Source organism: Elephantulus edwardii, unplaced genomic scaffold, assembly GCF_000299155.1.
Source record: "Elephantulus edwardii isolate Elephantulus edwardi_28Jun2011 unplaced genomic scaffold, EleEdw1.0 scaffold00089, whole genome shotgun sequence".
In the NCBI taxonomy this organism is placed as follows: Eukaryota; Metazoa; Chordata; class Mammalia; order Macroscelidea; family Macroscelididae; genus Elephantulus; species Elephantulus edwardii.
Window position 1 is genome coordinate 8,429,360 of NW_006399839.1, and position 22,442 is coordinate 8,451,801.

At 44.4% G+C, this 22,442-nt stretch overlaps 1 protein-coding gene across 1 annotated transcript in view; it reads left to right on the plus strand.

Annotated features, from left to right (window-relative positions):
* The window catches only part of ADRBK2 (adrenergic, beta, receptor kinase 2), a 185,450-nt gene that overhangs the window by 56,196 nt on the left and 106,812 nt on the right, over positions 1-22,442 (plus strand). Inside the window, exon 3 of the mRNA XM_006890466.1 lies at positions 14,977-15,050. Within this exon, the coding sequence (XP_006890528.1) occupies positions 14,977-15,050 (74 nt within the window). The remainder of the gene's footprint in view (positions 1-14,976; positions 15,051-22,442) is intronic.

Here is a 22,442-nt window from a genome sequence, read left to right on the forward strand (position 1 = left end):
TTCTTTTCTTTTCATTGATTTAATATTTTGGCATAAAACAAAAGTCTCATCGTGGTTAACATCAACCATACATTTGTCTGCAAGGCAATTCTTAGCGTGGTGACAGCATGTTGTTAATATTGTGTGTGACTGTTGATGGGCCTTGAGTCATGGTCACCCAGGCTCAGTGGGTTGCAGGACTAGCCAGTCCTGTCATCGCTGTGGTCAGTTTTCATTGGCTACCTATTGAAAGTAGATCACCACACCTTTCTGCTGGTTCAGATCCCACCAGTTGCTCTGTGGGAGAGATGGGCAATCTCTCTGCCCCCCGCCCCCCAGCCCCCTGTGATTTGCAGTCAGAAAACCCGCTGTCCCTACAGCTCAGCTATGGGTCGGCTCCCAAGATCATTTGCAGTGAGTGAGTGATTTTAGGTTCAAACCCTGTAAGTAGGTGGTTATCTACTAAAACCAGTGTGAGCTGCTCGGCTCCAGAAGGTTCCACTGGGAGAGGTGGTGGTTGTGTGAGGTGTGCAGGCCGAGAATTGAACTCACATGTTGTTGTTAGGTGTCGTCAAGTCAAAGAACCTCTGAGCGACCCTGTGAACCATGGACCGGAACCCTGCCCTACCCTGTGCCGTCCTCACCATCTCGGACACACCCGAGCCCATTATTAGCAGTCACCGTGTCAGTCTGTCTTGTTGAGGGTCTTCCTCTTCTTTGCTGACCCTCTCTGCCTTTTCCAGCATGATGTCCTTTTCCATGAACAGCCCCTCCGGCCCACTTACAACACGCCCAAAGCACCCAAGATCAAATCTCACCATTCTCGCCTCCAAGGAGTGTCCTGGCTGCACCGTTGCCAAGACATACTTGTCTGTCGTTCTGCCAGTCCATGAGATATATATTCAGCACTCTTCTCCAACCCTGCAACTCAAAGGCATCGATTCTTCTTCTGTCATCTTTATTCTTTGTTCAACTCTCAGATGCACAGCAAGTGAGTGAAGAGACCTTGGTTTGGCTCAGGCACACCTTAGTCTTTAACTGGCATTGTTGCTCTTCAGCACCTTGGAGAAGTCCCTGACAGCAGTTTTCCCCAGTGTGACTGGCCTCTCTGTTTCCTCACTGCTGGTATCCAAAGGTGCTGATTGTAAATGAAGCTGAAATCCTTGAGCATTTCAGCTTTTCTCTCCACCTGTCAGGAATTTTGTTTTCTTGATGTTAAGATGTAACCCCTATTAAAGACTGTTGTCTTTGATCTAATGCAGTGAGCATTTCAAGTCCTCCTCACTTCGGGACAGGCATGGAAGACAAGAATTCCACCACTGAGCCACCAGTTTCTCATGAGGTACGAGAAATCATAGTCTGTTGATTATTCACCCCAGTGTCTCCTCCAGCATCTAAGCCGCCACTCGGGTGTCTGTGTGCTGTCAGGAGGCTGGGAAGGGGGGTGCAGTGTGGAAATAGAACGGGCAGCTGGAGGACTATGTTGAGCTGGCGCCGGAGAGCAGCTGTATCTATTGTCTGCCCTCAGTGCTAAGCGTGGAAGGCATGTCTGTTGACGGGCCCAGTGTTACCTCCCTCAGTAGCATCCTTGCTTCTGGAAGATGGTGTCCAGCACTGGGAGGGACAGCCTTGAAAATATTCTAGATTCTCTCATTAAAGGTTTTTTACAATGTACTGTGTACCTTCAGAAAAATCTTGAGTCACAGAATTGATTAGAGCCAGTTGGTGCTACATGAACTTGAACTGGGTGCAAAATGACTGCAGAATCCCGCTCATCTCACTGCTCTAGCCATGCCATCTTCACGCAGTGCACATTGAGTGAGGAACCAGTGCCCATGAGCCCTGGGGGCCTAGAGCTAAGGAGTTGGCCCCGCCAAACCAAAAGGCAGATGGTTCGAATCTGCCGGCTGCTCTGTGGGAGAAAGATGGACTGTCTCCTCCAGTGTGATTGACAAGCTCTGAAATCCCCCTGGAGGGTCAGCTGTGATGGTCAGTTATTATGACTTGGCAGTATATAATAACAGCAACAACCCCCGAGAACTAGAGTGGAGATCATTGATGAAGTGTGAAGGGGAAAGGTCTGTTAGCTGTTTTCATTTTGCTCAGCGCTCGTAGTGTTTAGAACAAAACCTACAAAACCCCACTCTTCCTTGAATCACTTCTCACCAGGGCATCCCCATACCGCTCTTCATCGATCACTTCCCACCGTACCATCCTCACACCACTCTTTTTTTTTTTTTCGTTTTAATGAAAGTTTATAAAGAACTTGGATTTCCATTCGTTCATTGTTGCAGATTTTCCTCCCCGCCCCCAGTTTGCTTTTTTTCTCTGGGAAAAAAAGTTCTTTCACTGTTAGACAGTTCTCCCCCCTCCTCACTTTACTATACAGCTCTTACTCTGGACTCTTGTCATGCCAGTAATCCCTAATCATATGTTCCTTTTTTCTTTTTTATTAATTTTAATGAAAGTTTACAGAGACTTAGGGTTTCCAGTCAATCATTGTTGTACTTTTCTCCCTGTCCACACCCCTCTGCCCCCAAATCACTCTTCTCCTTGAAAAGAAAAAGAAAAACTCTTTCCTTGTTATGTCCACTATGCAGCCTTCACTCTGGACTCCTGTCATGACAAGAATACACATTCATATGTCCCTTTTAAACAGTTCTCTCCCTCATCTGTTTCAATGCAATATACATCATTCATCCCCTCCTTTTCTGTCTTCCCTCAACCCTGATGTCAGTCCTGTTGTACAACAGTGGCCCTTTGCAATATTTGTCCTTTTGTGACTGAGAGCTTTCACTCAGCATAATGTCCTCCAGGGTCACCGTCACCCACTTTGCATAATATTTTCATGAGTTCCTTGTTTTTTCAGTGCTGCATAGTATTCCATTGTGTGACTATACCACAGCTTCTCTATCCATTTGTTTGTTGATGGACTCTTGGGTTATTTCGCAAACAAAGCCACAATAATCATGGGTGTGCATCATATGTTCCATTTATACGTTCTCTCCATTGTCTGTTTCAATGCCGTGTACATTATTCCCTCTTTTCTTAGTTTCCCCCCAACCCCCATGTCAGTCCTATTCTATAACAGTGACATTATGCAGTGTTTGTCTTTTCGTGACTGAGCTATTTCACTCGTCATAATGTCTTCCAGGGTCACCCATTTTGTATATTTCATGAGTTCCTTGATTTTCAGTGCTGCATAATATTCCCTTGTGTGAATATACCAGAGCTTCTCTATCCATTTGTTGATGGGCTCTTGGGTTGTTTCTCTTTGCTATTGTGAACAAAGCAGCAATAAACATGGCTGTGCAAAGCATCCCCATGCCACTCTTCATTGATCATTTTCCACCATAGCATCCCCACAGGACAAGGAGGAGGAGGAAGAGGAGGAGTAGTAGTACTAATAGCAGCAGCAGCAGCAGTGGTAATAGTTACAACTTCCCAGGCTGCAAATCATTCCTTTTTGCACATAAACCACAAGTTTCCTACCTCAGCTGATTGTATTGAATCTGGGACCTTTCTGTTAACAGTCCAGCACTAGGTGCACCATGCCACCAGGGCTCCTCTTGAGGAAAAAGCCACTTTGAAACCCTCAGATCTGGATTTGATAGCGGATTTTTTTTTAATGACACAATTGCTCACTTATATTGAAAACTCTTCCCCAGCAGGCTTTTTTGGCATCCTGACGCTTTCGGCGAACGCGCAGGCTTGTGTAACTGGAGCGTACCCAGTGTAGGTCTCCTCCGAGCATCGCTTCGCTTGCTGGATGGAGTCCAGTCCTCCGGGCCGTGCAGGCCTCTGCTTGGTGATGAGGCGTACCTTCCACCACCTCCCTGCAGGAACCTGCTCTGTCCCTTTCCTTATCTCACCTGCGGTTTCCTGCCTCTGCACTGTTGTTACTCATTCCTTCCCATTTCCCCTATTGCCCACGAATCTCTCCAAGCATGGCTTCCACTTCACCCCTTTCTAGAATCCTCTCTGGCCACATACCAAGCCATTCTGATCTTCTCAGTAAGCCTGTCAAATGAAGGGGCTGTTGAAAAACAAGGAACTCATGCAATATTATTCAAAATGGGTGACCCTGGAGGACATTATGCTGAGTGCAATATCTCAGTCACAAAAGGACAAATACTGTATGGTGCCACCGTTGTAGAATGAGGCTGACGTCAGGGTGGGGGTAAGACTGAGAAAAACTGGATAAATTATGTATATTGCATTGAAACCGATGAGGGAGAGAACAGTTTAAAAGTAATATATTTTAGGGCATTATGAGTATCGTAAGAATTCAGAATGAGGGTTGCAGAGTGGAGTATACTCGAAGTGGGGGTGGAAGGGGGGGTGTGCAGGGGGATTGTGTACCAGTGAAGGAGTTTTTCTTTTGCTTTTCAAGGAGAAGAGCAAACTGGGGTTGGGGGGTGGGGTGGGTGGGGGGGGTGGGGAGAAAAGTGCAACGATGAATGGAAATCCAAAATCTCTGTAAATGTTCATTGAAATGATTAAAAAAAAAAGAAGGGGCTACTCTTTGGGGAAGGTCATGGTGCTCAGAAAGACAGAGGGTTGGCGAAGGAGAGGAAGACCCCCAACCAGGTGGATTGCCATGGTGACTGCTGCAGTGGGCTCTAGTGTGTCAGGAAGTGTGAGGATGGCGCAGGATAGGACAGGGTTCAGATCTGTTGTTTTCATGCAGTTTCTATGGGTCATATTCGACTCAGTGGCATCTAACAACAATGTCTAACAACTATGATGGGTATTGTTGTTGCTCTGTACTGGCGAGTCAGAACTGACCCATAGCTGACCCTCCTGTGGCTTTTCAGAGGCAGTAAATCACACGGGAGGAGACTGCTCATCTTTCTCCCACGGAGCAGCTGGTGGATTCGAACCATCTGTTTTTGGGTTGACACGGCCTGGTCCTTCCCCATTCTCACGATCTCTGTGTGCTGGAGTCTGATGTCACAGCAACTGTTCTAATCTGTCTTCTGTTGAATGTCCCCCCTCCCCCTTTACTGTTTGTCCACTTTCCCAAGCAAGATGTCCTTCTCCAAGGACTGGCCCTTCCTAATAGCCTGCCCAGAGAACCTGAGGTGAGGCCTCATCCTCTCCCTTCTAAGAAGCATTCTGACTGTGCTCCTACGAAGACATCAGTTTGTTCTGGAAATCACGGTATCTTCACTATCTCTCGCCAACGCCACCTTGCAAAGCCATCACTTCTTCGATTTCCCTTGTTCACTGTCTCGCTTTCACAGGCTGGTGAGGAGACTGGAAATCTGCGGCTTGCGTCTGGCTCGGAGTGGTCTGCAAAGCTGACATCCTTGCATTTTAACACTTTAAAGTGGTCTTTAGATTCAACACTTTACCATTTCAAGTGTTTCAGATTGGAGCAGTGCAATATGCTGTTGTATTTCTTGACTGGTGCTTCTGTGAGTGTGGATTGTGGGTCAGAGTAACATGAAATCCTGTTTATGATGAACTTGCTTATTGGTAAAATTGTAAGGATTTTTATTTTCTTTGAGTTGAAGTGTTATACCTACTGAAAGCTATCTGTCTTTGAGTTTAATTAGTAAAAAACCTTTACATTCTCTTTGCTTCCAGCAAGCAAAGTTTTGTCATTTGCATGTCATAGATTATTAGTGAATCTTCCATTAATCCCAAGACCACATTCTTCTCCATAACACCCCAGTTTTTTGCATTATTTACTCAGCATACAGATTGAATAGTATGGTCAATGTATACAACCTTTACTACAGCTCAAATAAGTATGGTCAATGTATACAACCCTTACACAGAGCATTCCTGATTTTAAACCACGCCATAATCTGATCAACTGCTTTTTCATCTATATACAGATTCTGAATGAACACAGCTAAGTGTTCTGGAATTATCTTTTTTGCAATGTCATTCATAATTTATGATTCACATGGTTGAATGAACATCTGTTCAGAGTTAGTGCAACACAGGTCAACGTCTTTATGGTATTCTCCACCTTCACCCGAGATCCATCTGGTACAGTCAGCCCTGTCTCTCATGCAACATCCTCTTCTGACTCTGACTTGAGTTTCTGATACTTCCCTATTAATGCACTGCAGTAACCATTTAAAAAAGTCTCTGCGCTAAAATTTTGCTTGCTTATGATGTTGTTTGATGATTTCTGCATTCTGTTGGCTCACATTTTTTTAAAAAAATGTTTACAAAATTACTACCTACTAAGATCTCTTCGAGTCATTTGGCCTCATATAGTTGTCTTCCAAATTTCTCTACAGAGATGAGTGATTGATTTGTTGAAGCAGATAGAACGCATGCCTTCGCGGAAACATTTGAATTGATACTTTGCCAATTCTTGGAGCTTTGTTTTTTTTTGTCGTTCACTTCAATGCGGCTTTGGGGTTCTTTCCTTAATATCACCAGTTCTTGATCATAGAGTGGAATGAAATGGTTGAATGCTGACCAGTTGTTTTGGGAACAGCAACTGTCTTATCCTTTCCTTCTCTCCTTAGTACTGTTACTCAACACCTTGCCCACAGACTCTTTCAGTGTTGCTGTTTGACATTCGAACCTTTTCCCAATTTATTGTAGTTTGAGAAATGCCAAGAATGTTCTCCCTCTTTGGTTTCATAACCCCGGATCTTTGCCTTTTCAATGTAATACTTTATTTTGTCTTCACGAGCTGCCCTATGAAGTCTTCTGTTCAGCTCTTTGAATGAATCATTTATTCCTTTTGCTTGAGCTTCTCTAAGGTTCTAGAGCAAGTTTCAGAGTTTCTTCTGGCCCTCAGTTGGGTCTGTTCTTTCTCATCTCTCTCATTAACGGCTTTAGTTTTGTTCATGCAGGATGTCCTTGATGCCATCCTATGATGTGTCTTGTTACAGGTCATTTGTGTTCAGTGTGTTGAATTATTCTTGAGGTGATCTCTACCTTTGAGTGAGTCAGTACTCCTGGTCACACGTGGGCTCTCCTGGACTTCTTTTCATCTTCACCTTGAACTTGTAGATGAGCACTTGACGATCTTCTCCACCTCTGCTCTTATTCCGACTGATGATACTGAGCTTCCCCATCATCTGTTTCAGTGGAGGTAGGTGATACGATTTCTGTGTGTTCCAGTTGGCTAGGTCCATGTTGTTATGTGTCGTCTAGTCATTTGCGACTCATAGTGACCCTGTGTACAAGAGCCCTAAACCCTGCTCGATCCTGTGCCACCCTCACCGTCTCCGACACACTCCCACCACCCCACTTACAGAATTGATGCATCTCATCGAGGGTCTTCCTCTCCTGCACTGTCCCTCCACTCTCCCAAACATGATGTCCCTCTCCAAGGACCAGTCCCTCCTTGCAACATGCCCAAAGTATGTCAGATGAAGCTTCAGAATCTTTGACTCCAAGGAGCATTCTGGCTTCACCCGCTCCAGGATAAACCTGTTTGTTCTCCTAGCAGTCCGTGGTGTATTCAACACTCTTCTTCAGCACCACAGCTCAAAGGCATCAATTCTCTTTCTATCATCCCTAGTCATTGTCCAGCTCTCTGATGCATAGCACATAATTGCGAAGACTATAGCCCGGATCAGGCACACCTTAGTCTCCAGCCTGATGTTGTTGCTCTTCAGTACTCTTGAGAAGTCTCTGACAGCTGACTTTCCCCAGTGCAATTTGTCTCTTGATTTCCTGGCTGCTGTTACCAAGAGTGTTGACTGTGGAACCAAGTACACTAAAACTGTTAACCATCTCAATCTCTTCCCCATCCATACTGATGCTACCAGTTAGCCCAGTGGTGAGAATCTTTGTTTTCTTGATGTTGAGCTTCTATCCGTATTGAAGGCTGCAGTCCTTGACCCTCTGCAGCAAGCACTTCAGGTCCTCCTCAGTTTCAGCGAACAGGGTTGTGTCATCTGCATAATGCAGGTTGTTGATGACTCTTCCACCAATCCTGATGCCACATTCCTCCTTGTATAGCTCAGCATCTTGGATAATCTGTTCTGCATACAGATTGAAAAGGTATGGAGACAGAATACATCCTTGGTGGGCCCCCTTCTTGATTTTGAACCATGTAGTGTCTCCTTGCTCTATTCTGACGACTGTCTCTTGGCCCAAGAATAGGTTTCGCATAAGCACAATCAAAGGTCCATGCATGTAGTTGCTTTTATATATTGTTGAATAAAGGTATTTCTGATGAGTACATCATTGTTATTGTTGTTAGGTGCCGTCACCTTGAGTATGGCTCCTAGCAAGCCTTTGAACAATAGATCTGAACGCTGCGTTAGCCTGTTCCGTCTTCATCATCTCTGCCATTGCTGCAGTCACTGTGTCCATCCACCTCGTTGAGAGTTTTCTTTCGTTAGCTGACCTTCCACCTTCCCAAGCATGATGTCCTTTTCCAAGGAATAGCCTCTCCTAACAACAGGCCCTAACTAGGTGAGCTGAAGCTTTAATCATCTTTGCCTCCAGGTAGCACTCTGGCCGCACTCGCTCCAGGACATACTTGTTGGTTCTTCTGGCAGTCTGGGGAATGAGTGTTCCATACTCTTGCCAGCACCACAACTCAAAGGCATCGGTTTTTCTGTTCTCCTTATTCATTCATTGTGAAGCTCTCAGATATATGGCAAAGAGGTTGTAAAGACTATAGCCCGAATCAGGCACATTGCTTCTCAGTAATTTGGAGAGGTCCCTAACAGCAGACTTTCCCAATACTATATACACTTCTGACTTCCTGACTGCCTGCTGGTACCAAGGGTGTTGACTGTGGATCAAGTAGTTGGCAATTTCAATCTTTTCTCCATCGATCATGATGTTGCTTATCAGTCGAGTGGGGAGGATTTTTGTCTTCTTGATCCTGGCGTGTAATCCATATTGAAAACTGTCTTTGATCTTCAGCCAGCAAGTGCTTCAAATCCTTACTTTCAATGAGGTCAGGGAGTGCTATGCCTCCCACTTCATTTTTGTTTTTCAGAAGTGCTTCCTCTCCAAAGAAACTTACAGTTTCCCTTTCAATCTCCTTGAAAAATGAATTTAGTATCTATAGTGAGATTGCATTGAATGTGTAGATTGATTTTGATAGGATTTTCATTTTCATAGTATTGCGTCTTCCTGTCTATGAACAGGGAACATTTTTCCGAGCAAGATTGTGTCACCTGCGTAATGCAGGTTGTTGATGAGTCTTCCTCTGATCCTGATGCCACGTTCTTCTTCAAAGAGCCCAGCTTTCCGAATATGTTCAGCGTAAAGATTGAATAGGTTTGGAGAAAGAATACCACCTTTGTTGTGCACTGTTCTAGTGCACAGTTTCCAGCATTGGGCCTGTCACCAAGGCCATAGTTTCCTATTACTGATGCTTTTTGTTTTGTTTTGTTCTTTTGTTTGTTTGTAACTTTTGAATTTTAATCATCAGTAATTATCAGTGTATCTTGAGTCATTTCAGCCTGCAGAAGTTAGGGAAAATTTTGCATTTCTTCACTCTTTGGCATTCATAAGTTGGTGCATAAATGTGAATATTAGTCATATTGCCAGGTCTTCCCTGCTAACAGGGTCTATTTCTATCACTGACAATGTTGTACTTTGAGAAAGACCTTGCAGCACTCTTTTTGGTAATGAATGCCGTTCCATTCCTCTTCAGTTTGTCGTTTTCAGCGTGGTAGCCCCCATAGGATGCTCCAAAATAAGAATGCAAGAACATTTTCTTCCATTCCTTTCATTAAACTTTTGTTGATTTCGAATTTTCCCCAGACGTAGATGTGCATCCCACATCCTGATTATAATGGATATTTGCAGCTGTTTCTTCTCATTTAATCACATCAGCAAAAAAAAAAGTCCCCAAAACGTTATTCCCCTCATTAAGGCTGACACTGCTGTGAGGAAGCCTTCCTCCCAGGAAGAATCGATGGCCTTTCAATCATGGTGTTGACAAAGAGTATTGATTATTTCATGGACTGACCGAAGGACAAATGAATCTGACTTGGGGGATGTGAAATCGGTGTGTTCTTTAGAAGCAAGGCTGGTAAGACTTCATCTCACACACTTTGGGCTTGTTGTCAGGAGGGGCTGGTCTATCTGGAAAAAAAAAGACATCAGCTGGGAAAAGTGGAGGAAGGTCAGAAAACAGATGAAGATGATTAATGTAATGCAGTGACACAGCGGTTATAACAGTGGGCTTTGAGCATGGCAAAGGTGGTGAGATTGGCACAGGGAGAGGGCACGAGCTTGCCCTGTGGCTCATTGGGTCAGTGTGAGTCCTAGCTGGCTCCAGGGCACCTGTCGACACAGCAGCTTTGATGCGGCATCTCTTCCCCGTTGGTGGTGTGTGTGTCTTTGAGCCCGAGGAGTTCATCTTCTGGCGCTGTGACAAACGGTGTTCTGTTGCTATTCATACAGCTTTCACCAGTCACCTCTTCTAGAAGTAAATCATCCTTTTCCCTCGTCTATCTTGGTCTAAAACACTATTGAAGCCTGTGTTTCCTGGGTGAACCTGTGAAAGGCTGATGGCCCAACTTCCATTGCCACCGTATAGGAGCTCGTACGTAGGTGAACAAAACACCCAAAATCCAAAGTGAACATGGGCAAAGGTTAAGGAGAAGAAGTGGAATGGAAACCTGTGAGAACTGATTGTTAGGATTTTTCTTTTTTTCATTCGATGGTGAATGAGCACCATCTGTTCTCTCTGATCTAATATTTGTTCCAAGGACATCACGTTACAGGCTTACGTTCCTGCCTAGGTGTGTGTCCCTGGCTTTCAAGGTTTTCTGCCAACCAGTTTATTTCTATCTTTGATACTCCCCCTTCCGCTTGACCTTGTGATCACGGGTGATTAGGGCCTTCTCCATCCATTCCCTGACTTGATCATTTCTGTTTCATCTTTCATTTCAGATACTAGAATCTTGGAGTTGAGATTTTGAGAGGAAGGAATCCAAGGCCTTTTTGTTTTCAAGTTGAAAATATGTACTAGTACTTACTCTCATTTCTTTTCCTCCAGTGTGACCCCTCAGTGGCCCTGCCTTGGGTTTCCGAGGTGGTGGATCACACTGGGGAGAGAGTGCCCATCTTGCTCTCCCAGGACCCCTGGAGGGTTTGACCGGCCTGAGCACCTCTGCCTTTGAGCCGGCAGCGCAGCTCATTAAGGAGAATGCATTCAGCTCTCTGCACTGGCCCTGAAGAGGTTCCAAAGCTGCTGTGTGACTTGGCTCACCTGCAGAATGAAGCCCCGAGTTCTGACGCGTCATGCAGTCACGCTTGCTTCAGAAGCAGTTCTGCGTGACGGCTGTCACCGGCTCACGCTGTGTCTTGTGATTCTGAAGGCAGTGTCAGCAGAGATTGCTTTGAAATACTTGGAGGGATGAAGAAGAGCTTTCTGTGATACGGAAGTGCTTGCTCAGCTGTGGTGGCCTGGTGGTAAGGAGTTGAACTGCCATCCTGAAGGCACTCAGTTTGAGTCCACCAGGTGCTCTGAAAGAGAGAAAGCTGACCATTCTCCTCTCATGTGATTTACAGCCGCTGAAAGTCAGCTGGACGGTCAGCTGTGAATCAGTTAAGACTTGACAGCACCTAACACCAACACACCGGCTTAGTGTAGTATATTCTAAAGACGACACTGAAGGACTTTATGTCTCCTGCAGGGGCATTCCCTTAGTATATCCGAGCTGCCTTTTTGTTTTCCTCTCAGAGTTATTTAATTACTGTGGAGCGAGTGTTCATTGATCTGGTTAGACGTATTAGCATTTTTAAAAATATGTTAGCAATTTATTTATATTATCTTTGCTCAAACTTTTAAAGTTGTATCTCTGTGTTTTTGTTCTGCTTCAGTGCACTCCTGGTTTTTGTATAAAAATGAAAGTATGACAAAGAAAAAGAAGTATAATAAAATACTAATTATGTCAGGAATGAATTTCAGAAAATGAGAGTTGTGACATGCAGATAGAATTGTTCTTGGATGATGACTAAGGATGGGGAGGAGGGAGAGAGGATTGAAAATTAGTGATGTGTTATGTTGTTACATGCCATCGAGTTGCGTAGGACCATAGCGGACCTTTGAGCCACAGATCTGAGCCCTGTTCCATCCTGCGCCGTCCTCACGCTTCCTGACTCGCTGGAGCCCATTGCAGCACTCACTATGTCAGTCCATCTGGTTGAGGGTCTTCCTCTCCTTCACCAACTGTCCACCTTTTCAAGCATGATGTTCTTCTCCAAGGAATAGCCCCTCCTCGCCACAAGTCCAAAGCATGTGAGACGAAACCGCAACATCTTTGCCTCCAAGGAGCACTCTGGCTGCACTTTCCCCAGGACATGCTTGTTTGTTGTTTTGGCCATCCATGGGATATTCGGCATTCTTCTCCAACCCCATAGCTCAAAGACATCAATTCTTCTATCACCCTTATTCGTTATCTAGCTCTCAGATGCATAGCGAGTGATTGGAAAGACCACGGCCTGAATCAGATACACCTTAGTCCTTAAACTGACATCGTTGCTCCTCAATATAATTTGGAGAGGTCCCTGCCTGCAGACTTTCCCCAGTACAGCTCCTGATTTCCTGACTGCTGGTACCAAGACTGTTGATTGTGGATCCAAGTAAGATGAAGTTGTTGACAGTCTCAATCTTTTCCCCATCTAGCATGTTGCCTATTGATGCAGTGAGAAGAATTTTTGTTTTCTTGACGTTAAGATGCAATCCATGTTGAAGGCTGTGTTCTTTGATCTTCTGCAGCAAGTGCTTCAAGTCCTCCTCACTTTCTGCAGGCAAAATTGTGTCATCTACATAACACAGGTTATTGTTGAGTCTTCCTCTGATCTTGATACCACAGTCTTCTTCATAGAGTCCAGCTTCTCGGATAATTTTCTCACCATGCATATAGGGTAGGTTATGGAGAGAGGCTACAGCCCTGACACGCGCCTTTCCTAATTTGAAGCCGTGCTGTATTCTCTCGTGCTTTGTTCACACTACACCCTCTTGGTCAAGGTATAAATGTCACATGAGCGCAATTAATAGTAATAGACACATATTAAGGTGGATAAAGGCAAAGGTCGATCAGCTGTTGTAATTAAATGCTCCTTTAGCATAGTCTGTAGGAAGCTGTTCCATGGCTAAGCCAGAAGTCAAACCTCGCCAGCAGTTCAAATCCACCAGCAACTCTTCATGAAGGAGCTAGACAGTCTTCTCCTGTGCTCTTTGCAGCCCCAGAAACTTGCTGGGCACGTCAGCAATGAATTTAGTTTCTATTTGACAGCAATGAGTTGAATTGAATTTTAACTAATGTTGAAAAGCAAAATGTGCATGAATGTCTGACTGAAAAGTCAACATGATTCATAAACTTTCATTCGAATCATAATAAAAACCAAGGGGTGAGGCCTGGAGTTGTGACGGAGCAAAGAGTGCTGTGGGAAGGGGTTGCTGGCTCTGGCGTTCAGGGTGGGAACTTGGGGCCGATGAAGGAGTGATTTAAAAAAGACTGAGTGTTGAGGATCCACGGGGGAGGGTGGGAGCAGAGGTCCAAGGGGTGGCGGCATTAATCATAGGGTCACACAGTTTGAGGAGGGGGTGAAGGGAATGGGGAAGATTGGTGTGAAAAACAATGTCTAGGAACTTTGTAAATAAACCAGTATAAAATAAAAAGAAAATAAAAAAAAGACTGAACTCACTCAGTCTCATGAGGACAAATACTCCATAAGAGTATTATTGTTAAAATGAAGGATAACTAGTGAAATATGTATGGGGACCCAAGGGGAAGGGATGGGAGCCAGAGGGATGAGGATGGGTGGGGGGCGAAATCACAGGGTTGCGCAGTTTGGTGGGTGAAGGGAAGGGGTGAAGGAAATGGGAAGGATCCGGCGGGGACCTGAAAAGACAGGGTAAAGGTGGGCAACATTCAATGGTGATTAATTTTATAAAGTATAAAGAAACTAGAACTGCCACCCAAGCAGATACATGCACACCCATATTTATTGCTGCTTTGTTCACAATAGCAAAGAGCTGGAAACAACCCAAGTGCCCATCAACAAACGAATGGATAGAGAAGCTGTGGTCTATTCACACAGTGGAATATTATGCAGCCCTGAAAAACAAAGAACTCATGGAATGCTATACAAAATGGGTGGCCACGGAGGACATTATGCTAAGTGAAAATCTCAGTCACAAAAAGACAAATACTGGATAATGCCACTTTCGAATAGGACCGATATGGGGGTTGGGGGAAAACTAAGAAAAGAGGGAATAAATAATGTACTTGGCATTGAAACAGACGAGGGAGAGAACTGTATAAAAGGAATATATGATTAGCATATCAAGCATATATGATTGGCATGTTAAGAGTCCAGAAGAGCTGTGTAGTAAAGTGGTCTGGGGTGGTGCCTGGGACGGGGGCACAGGGAGTATAACAATGAAAGAACTTTTTTCCCCAAAGAAAAATGCAAACTGGGTGGGAGAGGAGGACAGGGAGGAAAATGTGTAACAATGAATGAATGGAAATCCAAGTTCTTTATAAACTTTCATGAAAATAAAAAAAAAATACACAACCCATAATGCATGGGAATGATTATATGTAACACAATATGAATCAAGTATGAAAACAATGTATGCCAACTTTATATAAGCAAACCGATATAGAACAGAAATTAAAAGGAAAAAAGTCTAGAAAGTTGCTCTGTGTTTTTAGGAGTTTTGTGGGCTCCGCAGTGACTCAGACCAGCCCTTCCATGCTGCCGACGGGCTTTGTTTCTTTCATTGTTTCTCTGCTCGCTATAGCAACCAGGGCGCCACGGGGCAGTAACCATTGTCACTGCTTGTCCTGCGTCTTTTAAACGAGAGGGGTGGCTTGTGAAAGGGAAGGAGCCCCCTGGAGCAAACAGTCAGGCAGGTGCTGCATTCTTCCAGGCCATAAATAGCTGCTCAGTGATGTTTTATTTTAACGTAGAGGAAGAGGTAAGAGGTAAGAGGTAAACTTCTTTGAAAACACCATGTAGGGTAAAGTTTCCCTTGCTTCATTCTCTATCCTGAATTTTTGTTTTTTTTTTATTCTTTTCCTCTAGGTTTCTTGCTATTTAAAGATTTTTGTCTGAATGAAATTAATGAAGCCGTCCCGCAGGTGAAGTTTTATGAAGAGGTAAGAAGGAAGCGTTTTGCTAACGCTTTAACTTGGGAAGCGTGTTTCCATGCTCATGGCTGTGTGTGTGCAGTGGAGTCATGCATGACTCCTAGCGACCGTGTGGACAACAGACCTGAGTCCTGGCCTATCCTGGGCCACCCTCACCATCTCTGATACACAGAAGCCCATGGCTCTGGTCACCATGTCACCAGTCACCATCTCCTTGGGAATCTGCCTCTCTTTTGCGGACCTTTCTGAGCTTGATGCTCTTTTCCAAGGAATATCCTGCCCTAGGAAAGTATCCAAAGCGTGAGAGAGGAATCTCCGCCATCCACGTTTAAAGGCGCACCCCGGCTGCACCTTTTCCAAGACGACCCTGTTTGTTCCTCTGGTTGTCTGTGGGATATTCAGGGAGCTCTGGTGGCCTAGTGGTAAGAAGCCTCTCTGCAATCCTGAAGGCACGAGGTTCGAGGCCACCAGCTGCTCAGGGGGAGAAGGATGGGCAGTCCCCTCCTGTGTGATTAACTGCCTCTGAAAACCCACCAGGAAGGGTCAGCTATGAGTTAGTTCCGACTTGACGGTACACCACAGTAACAGCAACATAGGATATTCAGCACTCTTTTCCAACACCACAGCTAAAAGACACCAGTGTTTGTTGTTGTTATGTGCCATCGAGTCATCTGCAACTCATAGCGACTCTACATAACCACATCCCTAAACCCTGCTCTATCCTGTGCCAATCTTACTGTCTCTGACACACCTACCCTCATTACTCCAGTGACTGAGTCAATCCATCTCATTGAGGGTCTTCCTCTCCTGCACTGTCTCTCCACCCTCCCAAGCATGACATCCCTCTCCAAGGACCGGTCCCAGTAGGAGGCTGTAAATCACACAGAAGGAAGTTGCCCATCTTTTTCCCCTTAGATCCACTGGTGAATTCAAACCAGCAGGGAAAAGCCTTTTTTTTTTTTATTAAATTTTGTTAATTTAATGAACATTTACAGAGATTTTGGGTTTCCATTCATTCATTGTTGCACTCTTTTCTCTACCCTCTCCCCCCACCCCAGTTCGTTCCTCTTTTTTTTTTCCAAAAGCCGTTTTTATTAGCAGCACAGGACAGTACAGACTAGGCCACCAGAATAGAAGATTGTAATAAAGTGAAGACTAAATTGACCTCATTGACTCTTATGACACTGGCAAAAATAGGACTCACATTCTTAACGTGCCCATGGAACGAAATAAAATAAAATGAGTCATTCACTGTGCCCTGAAGAAATCTACAAATGTCGGGATTGAAATTGTTTGGCGTCGATTCTCTGCTCATTATGAAACCTTGCTAGAATTTAATAAACATTAATGAAGAAAGCTTGAACTTCTTGGAAATGAGTGCACTTCCAAGTAATTTATGAGTCAAGGAAGACATTAAAACAAATATTAGAAAATGTCTCATTATAATATATTTAAGAAATGGCATATGCTGTTATTATTAACATGAGATTTTTTTTTTAATCCTAAAGCTTTTAAAACTGTGCTTAAAAAAACCCAACATAATCAGGCATGATATTGTTCATCTTTGCCAGTCTGTGGACATGTATGAAAACTTATTATCTCCCAAACTTGAAGAAATAATATTAGCATATTGGAAGGAAGAAAGGTTAGTTATGTTTAAAGTGAGCAGCATGTTAAAAACAAAACAAAAAGCAAAATAAAACAGAAACCTCAACGGTCAACTTTAGGAAAATAGGCCACTGAAAACGAAACGGAGCCTTCACTGAGCTCAGACGCATGTGGGGTCACCATGAGTTCAAATTGACTCAGTGGCAACTTCCCCCCCCCCAAAAAAAGCTAAGTCCAAAAGGACTGTATTTGATATAATCCCACATTATTATTATTAATTATTATTTTCATCTGATTCAGATTCACCCATTTATCTGGAGGAGAATCTCAGCTTGTTTGATCATAGTGATAGTACATCTCTCTCTCCACTCTTCATTTTCAGCAGGTACTGTACATAGAACACCTTGTGAAATTCAGGGAAGTGTTTCCTAGAAGATGCTTTTGCTGAATGGAATCAGATGGGCGAGCTACAGAGGATTAGCAGTCTCTTGGGTTATTTGCTGAGCACTTACTGCAGCGATGGTGGCGGATGTTGCTGACGCATAGCCTCTAGGACTCAGGCAGTGGTAGCTCTTCTTGACTTGCTCCTGGGCCTCTCTGGCCTGGCACGTGTGCTTCTCACTCCACGGGCGCTCCCTTTGAAGCACCTTCCACAGTTCTACCAACTCACTTTTTTTTTATGTATTTGTTTTGTTATTGTTGAAAATACACAGAGCAGAATATACACCAGGTCAGCTCTTTCTGCGTGTCCACGTTGGTGGCATTGATTGCACTGTTTGCATGGTGAACCATCCATTGTCACTTTCCTTTTTTTGAATTATTCTTCCTCCGCTGCTCACTTGGAATCAGAGATTTCACGTGGTTGTTGTCCGTTTAGCCCCCTAGAGAGAGTTCTTAAGGAGCTCGGGTGTCCTGACGCATTGCTTATCGGGTGGTGAAAGGAAAGGCTGGCTGTTTGAACCCCCACGGTGTTCTTCAGGAGAAAGATGAGCAACGCCCTCCTGTGAAGATTTACAGTCTTAGAAACTGAAGGAGTGCGGCCCCACGACTGAGAATCCACTTGTAGGTTGTTAGCGTTTTTCCTGTTTTAGATGGTGCTCTCTGGTTGTTGTTGTGTTGTGCCATCGAGTTGGAATCAACTCGTAGCTGACCCTCCAGCAGGTTGTCAGAGGCAGTAAATAGTACAGGAGGAGACTGCCCCACCTTTCTCACATTGAGCACTTGGATGGATCAATTCAGTGATTGGAGTAGTGAGAGTAGGTGTGTCGGAGACAGTGAGGTTGGCACAGGATAGAGCAAGGTTTAGGGCTCTTGTACAAATGACTCAACAGCACATAACCACTACCACCACCACCGTCACCGCATTAGCATTGGCAATACAGTTCCTTACTGCTTCAGAATCTAGTTTTGGTTATAGTTTAATGATTCTCTCAGGTAGCACTTTGGGGGTTCATCCACCTTTCATGGGTCCAGGAAGTCTGGAGTCCCTTGTTATTGTTATGTGCCATTGAATTGGAAGCAACTCATAGTTGACCTTCCCGTGGGTTTTCAGAGGCTGTAAATCACACAGGAGGAGACTGTCCATCTTTATCCCACAGAGCAGCTGGTAGATTTGAACTGAATCATTCAGGGATTGCAACACAGCTTCTTACCACTAGGCCACCCGAGCTCTGGTCTCCAGGAGCAATTAGAATTCTGTTCTGTCCTTTCCCCCTTTGAGCAGGAGTCTTCTGTAAACTCTATGATCACAGTGAACTATCATGGTAGCTGGGCACCATCCACTTCTTCTGTTCTCATGGACCAGAGGCAATTTGCTAGATGTTGTATGCCCTCTCCCTGTTCCTGACTCTCTCTAATAGGAGTAGAGAGTGAGGAGAGACCAATTTCTGTGTATTGGACGGTACCTTGTGAGCTTGTAAGACACAACTTTCATCAAGTTAACTTTTTATAAGAATAAAACTTATTGGCAGAAATTATAAGAATTGGCTATGCATTACCCTTAATCAGTACAATTTTCCTGTCACCGCTAACTCTTCCTCCATCATCACACTCCAGTAAACACGACTAAACTTTCTCTGTAGTTTTTGCATATTATTTTCTTTTTATATAAATGACACTCACACTCACTCATTGCCTTCGAGTGGGCCCCTTCTCCTGGTGGACCCTCCAGTGGGTTTTCATCGGCTGTGAATTGCACAGGAGGAAATTGCCCGTCTTTCTCCCACAGGGCAGCTGGTGGGTTTGAACCACCTGCTGGTGGGTTAGCAGTACAATTCCTTATTCACTAGACCACCAGCACTCCTTCATATAAATAAAATCAAACAATACTTGTCTTTTTTTTAAATTGACTTAAGTAATTCAGCAAAATGTCTTCAGACGCCGTCTATGTGGTTGCATAAATTGAGACTTCGTTTCTCCCTGTGATCAAGCTGTGTGTCATTGCATGTCTGTACTATATTGTGTTTATCTGTTCAGCTGTTGAGGGACATTTGGGCTGTTTCTACTTCTCGGCTCTGGTAAATAGTCCTGCGGTGCACACTGGCATACATGTTTCTATTCAGATGCTGCATTTCCAAGACTTTTGTGTATAGAGCTAAATCAGTGGGTCAAATGCAGATTCTGTTTTTAGTTCTTTGCGGATTTGCCACACGTCTCCCACAGCAGCTATGCCGTTTTGCATCCCTATCCACAATAGATGCCAATGTAAAATGATATCGCCAGCGATGGCACAAAGTAGGGCAGGTTTCAGGGTGGCTGTGCATAGTAGGGTCACCATGAGTTAAACTCGGCTCGATGACACCTCAAAACAATAACCAGCAGGGAGCTCTGGTGGCCTAGTGGTAAGGTGTCGTGCTGGCCACTCAAAGGTATGTGGTTTGAATCTTCTCAGGGGAAGGCTGGGCAGTTTCCTCCTAAACGGCCTCTGAAAACCCGCTGGAGGGTAAGCCGTGGGTCAGTACCGACTAGCCCAAGTATCTGATAAAACCAGTGTTTCTACATCATATGGAGTAGATAGATCAGAGATCTCTGCATTCCCAACAACAACTGGCAGTGGGTGGGGAACTCTGGTGGCTGAATGGTAAGGAGTTACACTGCCAGCTCAAAGGCACGCAGTTCGAACCCCCCAGCTTCTCCATGGGAGAAAGGTACGGGCTCGGAAAACGGGCTGGAAGGTCAGCTGCGAGTTGCTTCCAGCTTGAAGGTGTGTACCACCACCACCAGCAGCAGCAGCTGTGGATGAGTGTTCCGAATCTCCCACGTGCTCACCAGCATGCGTTCTTTTCTGAGATTCGTTTTTGTTGTGCATGTGTTTGTTTTTTTTTTTTAAGACTTGGCTTTCCAAGGGGCGTGTAACAGTACCTCATTTTAGTTTTAATTTGTGTCTTTGATGGCTGATGGCTTCATGTATCCGGTGGCCATTTGAATGTCTTCTTTGGGGAAATGTTTGTTCAGGGCCATTGCTCAGTTTATATTTGAGTTCTCTGTCTCTTTATTGTTCTCTTCGGAATTCTGCATATGGCATGGTTACTAGGTAGTTATCAGGCCGTTTCTAAAGATACTCTCTCAGACAATAAATAGCTTGTCTTTTCACTTTTTTAGTAATGTCTTTTGATGAACAAATTTTAAAATTATTATCACATCATTGGTGGTGTTAGATGCCATCAAGTTCATTATGATTCATAGCAACCCTGTGAATAGTGGATCTGAATCTTGCCCTATCTTGCACCATCCTCAGCATCTCGGTCATGGTCAAGTTCATCGTGGTATTCATATCAGTCCATCTTGTTGAAGGTCTTCCTCGCTTTCACCAAGCCTCTGCCTTCCCACCATAATGTCTCTCTTTAATGGCCTGGTTCCTCCTGGAACTATACCCACAGTAAGTGAGGTGAAATTTGATCATCCTTGACTCTGAGGACTTCTCTTGTATTTCCTTCAAGACAGACTTGTTTGTTCTTTTAGCGGTCCATGGATATTCAGTGCTCTTCTCCAGCACCACAATTCAAAGGCATCAGTTCTTCAGATTTGTCCTGGAGAGGGCAAAGCCAGGCTGCTCCTTGGAGGCAAGGTTTCTGAAGCTTCATCTGACGCACTTTGGATATGTTGCAAGGAGAGACCAGTCCTTGGAGAGGGACGTTATGCTTGGGAGGGTGGAGGGACAGCACAAGAGAGGAAGACCCTGGATGAGATGGATTGATTCAGTGACTGAGGTAATGGGGGTGGGTGTGTCAGATACAGTGCGGTTGGCACAGGATAGAGCAGGGTTTAGGGCTGTTGTACACAGGTTCGCTATGAGTTGCAGACAACTCAATGGCATATAACAACAACAACTACCTTTCAGATGCACAGGAAACAATTGAAAACACCAATGCTTAGTATTTTAGTATTAGTTGTTTTGTTGTTGTTGTTGTGTACTGTCGAGCTGGAACCAACCCTTTAGCTGGTTTTCAGAGGCAGTTAATTGCACAGGAGGAAATTGCCCGTCCTTCTCCTGCAGAGCACCTGGTGGCCTCGAACTGCATGCCTTCAGGACTGCAGCGCAGCTTCTTTCCTCTAGCCACATATGAGACCCCATTTATTTTTCTGTCTTTTGCACTTTGTGGTTCTGTTACTGTTGGGACAATCGATCTGTTGTTGAAAGCTAAGCCTGACAGAGCTACCCTCGCTTGTTATGCTCAGAGGTTTATGGTTTTGGTTTGCATGTTTAGGTCCGGAATCCATTTATGGTTTTGCTTTGTGTGCGTGCTATGAGACATGGATCCAATTTCATTTTTCTGCGCGTGGGAAGCAAATTTTCCCAGCACCATGTATTAAAGAGACTCTTCTTTGCCCATTGAATGGACTTAACACCCTTGTCAAAAATCAGCTAGCCACAGACGTGTGGGTTTATTTCTGGACCCTCCAGTCCCTTCTGTCAGCCCGTGTCTCTATTGTTACCCTGGGCTATTTTAATGACTGTGGCTGATGCGGCTCAAAGCGAGGAGAAACAGCTGCAGACACGCATTCATAACTGGACTGTGGAATGTGTGAAGTCGGAATCTAGGAAAACGGCAAGTTGTTTAAAAAATGGAATAGAGGCTTAAAGAGATCCAAGGTGTTAGTGAACTGAAACGGGACAGCATTGGCCACTTTTAAACAGACAGTCATATGGTCTCCTGGGACAGGAAGGACAAATGGTAGAGGAATGGTGTCCCATCCATCATCAAATAAAGAACATTTCAAGATGTACAGTACTGTCAGTGATTGGATAATACCCATCATATGTGTATAAAGAAGACCTTTTAATATTATTATAACCCTTTTGTTCAGCAGGTCTCTATGAGTCATGCTTGACTTGAAGTCAGTCGACAACAACAATATTATTCAAATACAGAGCTCTGGTGGCTTAGTAAGGAGTTGCACTGACAACTTGAAGATACACAGTTCGAATCCACCAGCTGCTTCATGGTAGAAACATGAGCAGCACCCACTGGGAGGTTAACTATGGGTCGGTTCTGACTCAGCAGTACATAACAACAGTAACAACAACATTATTCAAATATATGCACCAACCAATCAAGCCAGAGGGGAAGATATTGATAATTTCTACAAACTTCTGCAGTCTGACATTGACCAAACTATGCTATCCAGGTGCAGTAGCAGGAAATTAGTACGCAAAAGTGGGAAACAAAAAAAAAGAATTTGATAGTTGGAAATCTGCTCTTGGTCATAGAAACGAAGCCAGACAATGCTAGATGGAATTTTAACCCACCAATGACTTGTTGTTGTTGTTGTTCTTATGTGCCGTCGAGTCGC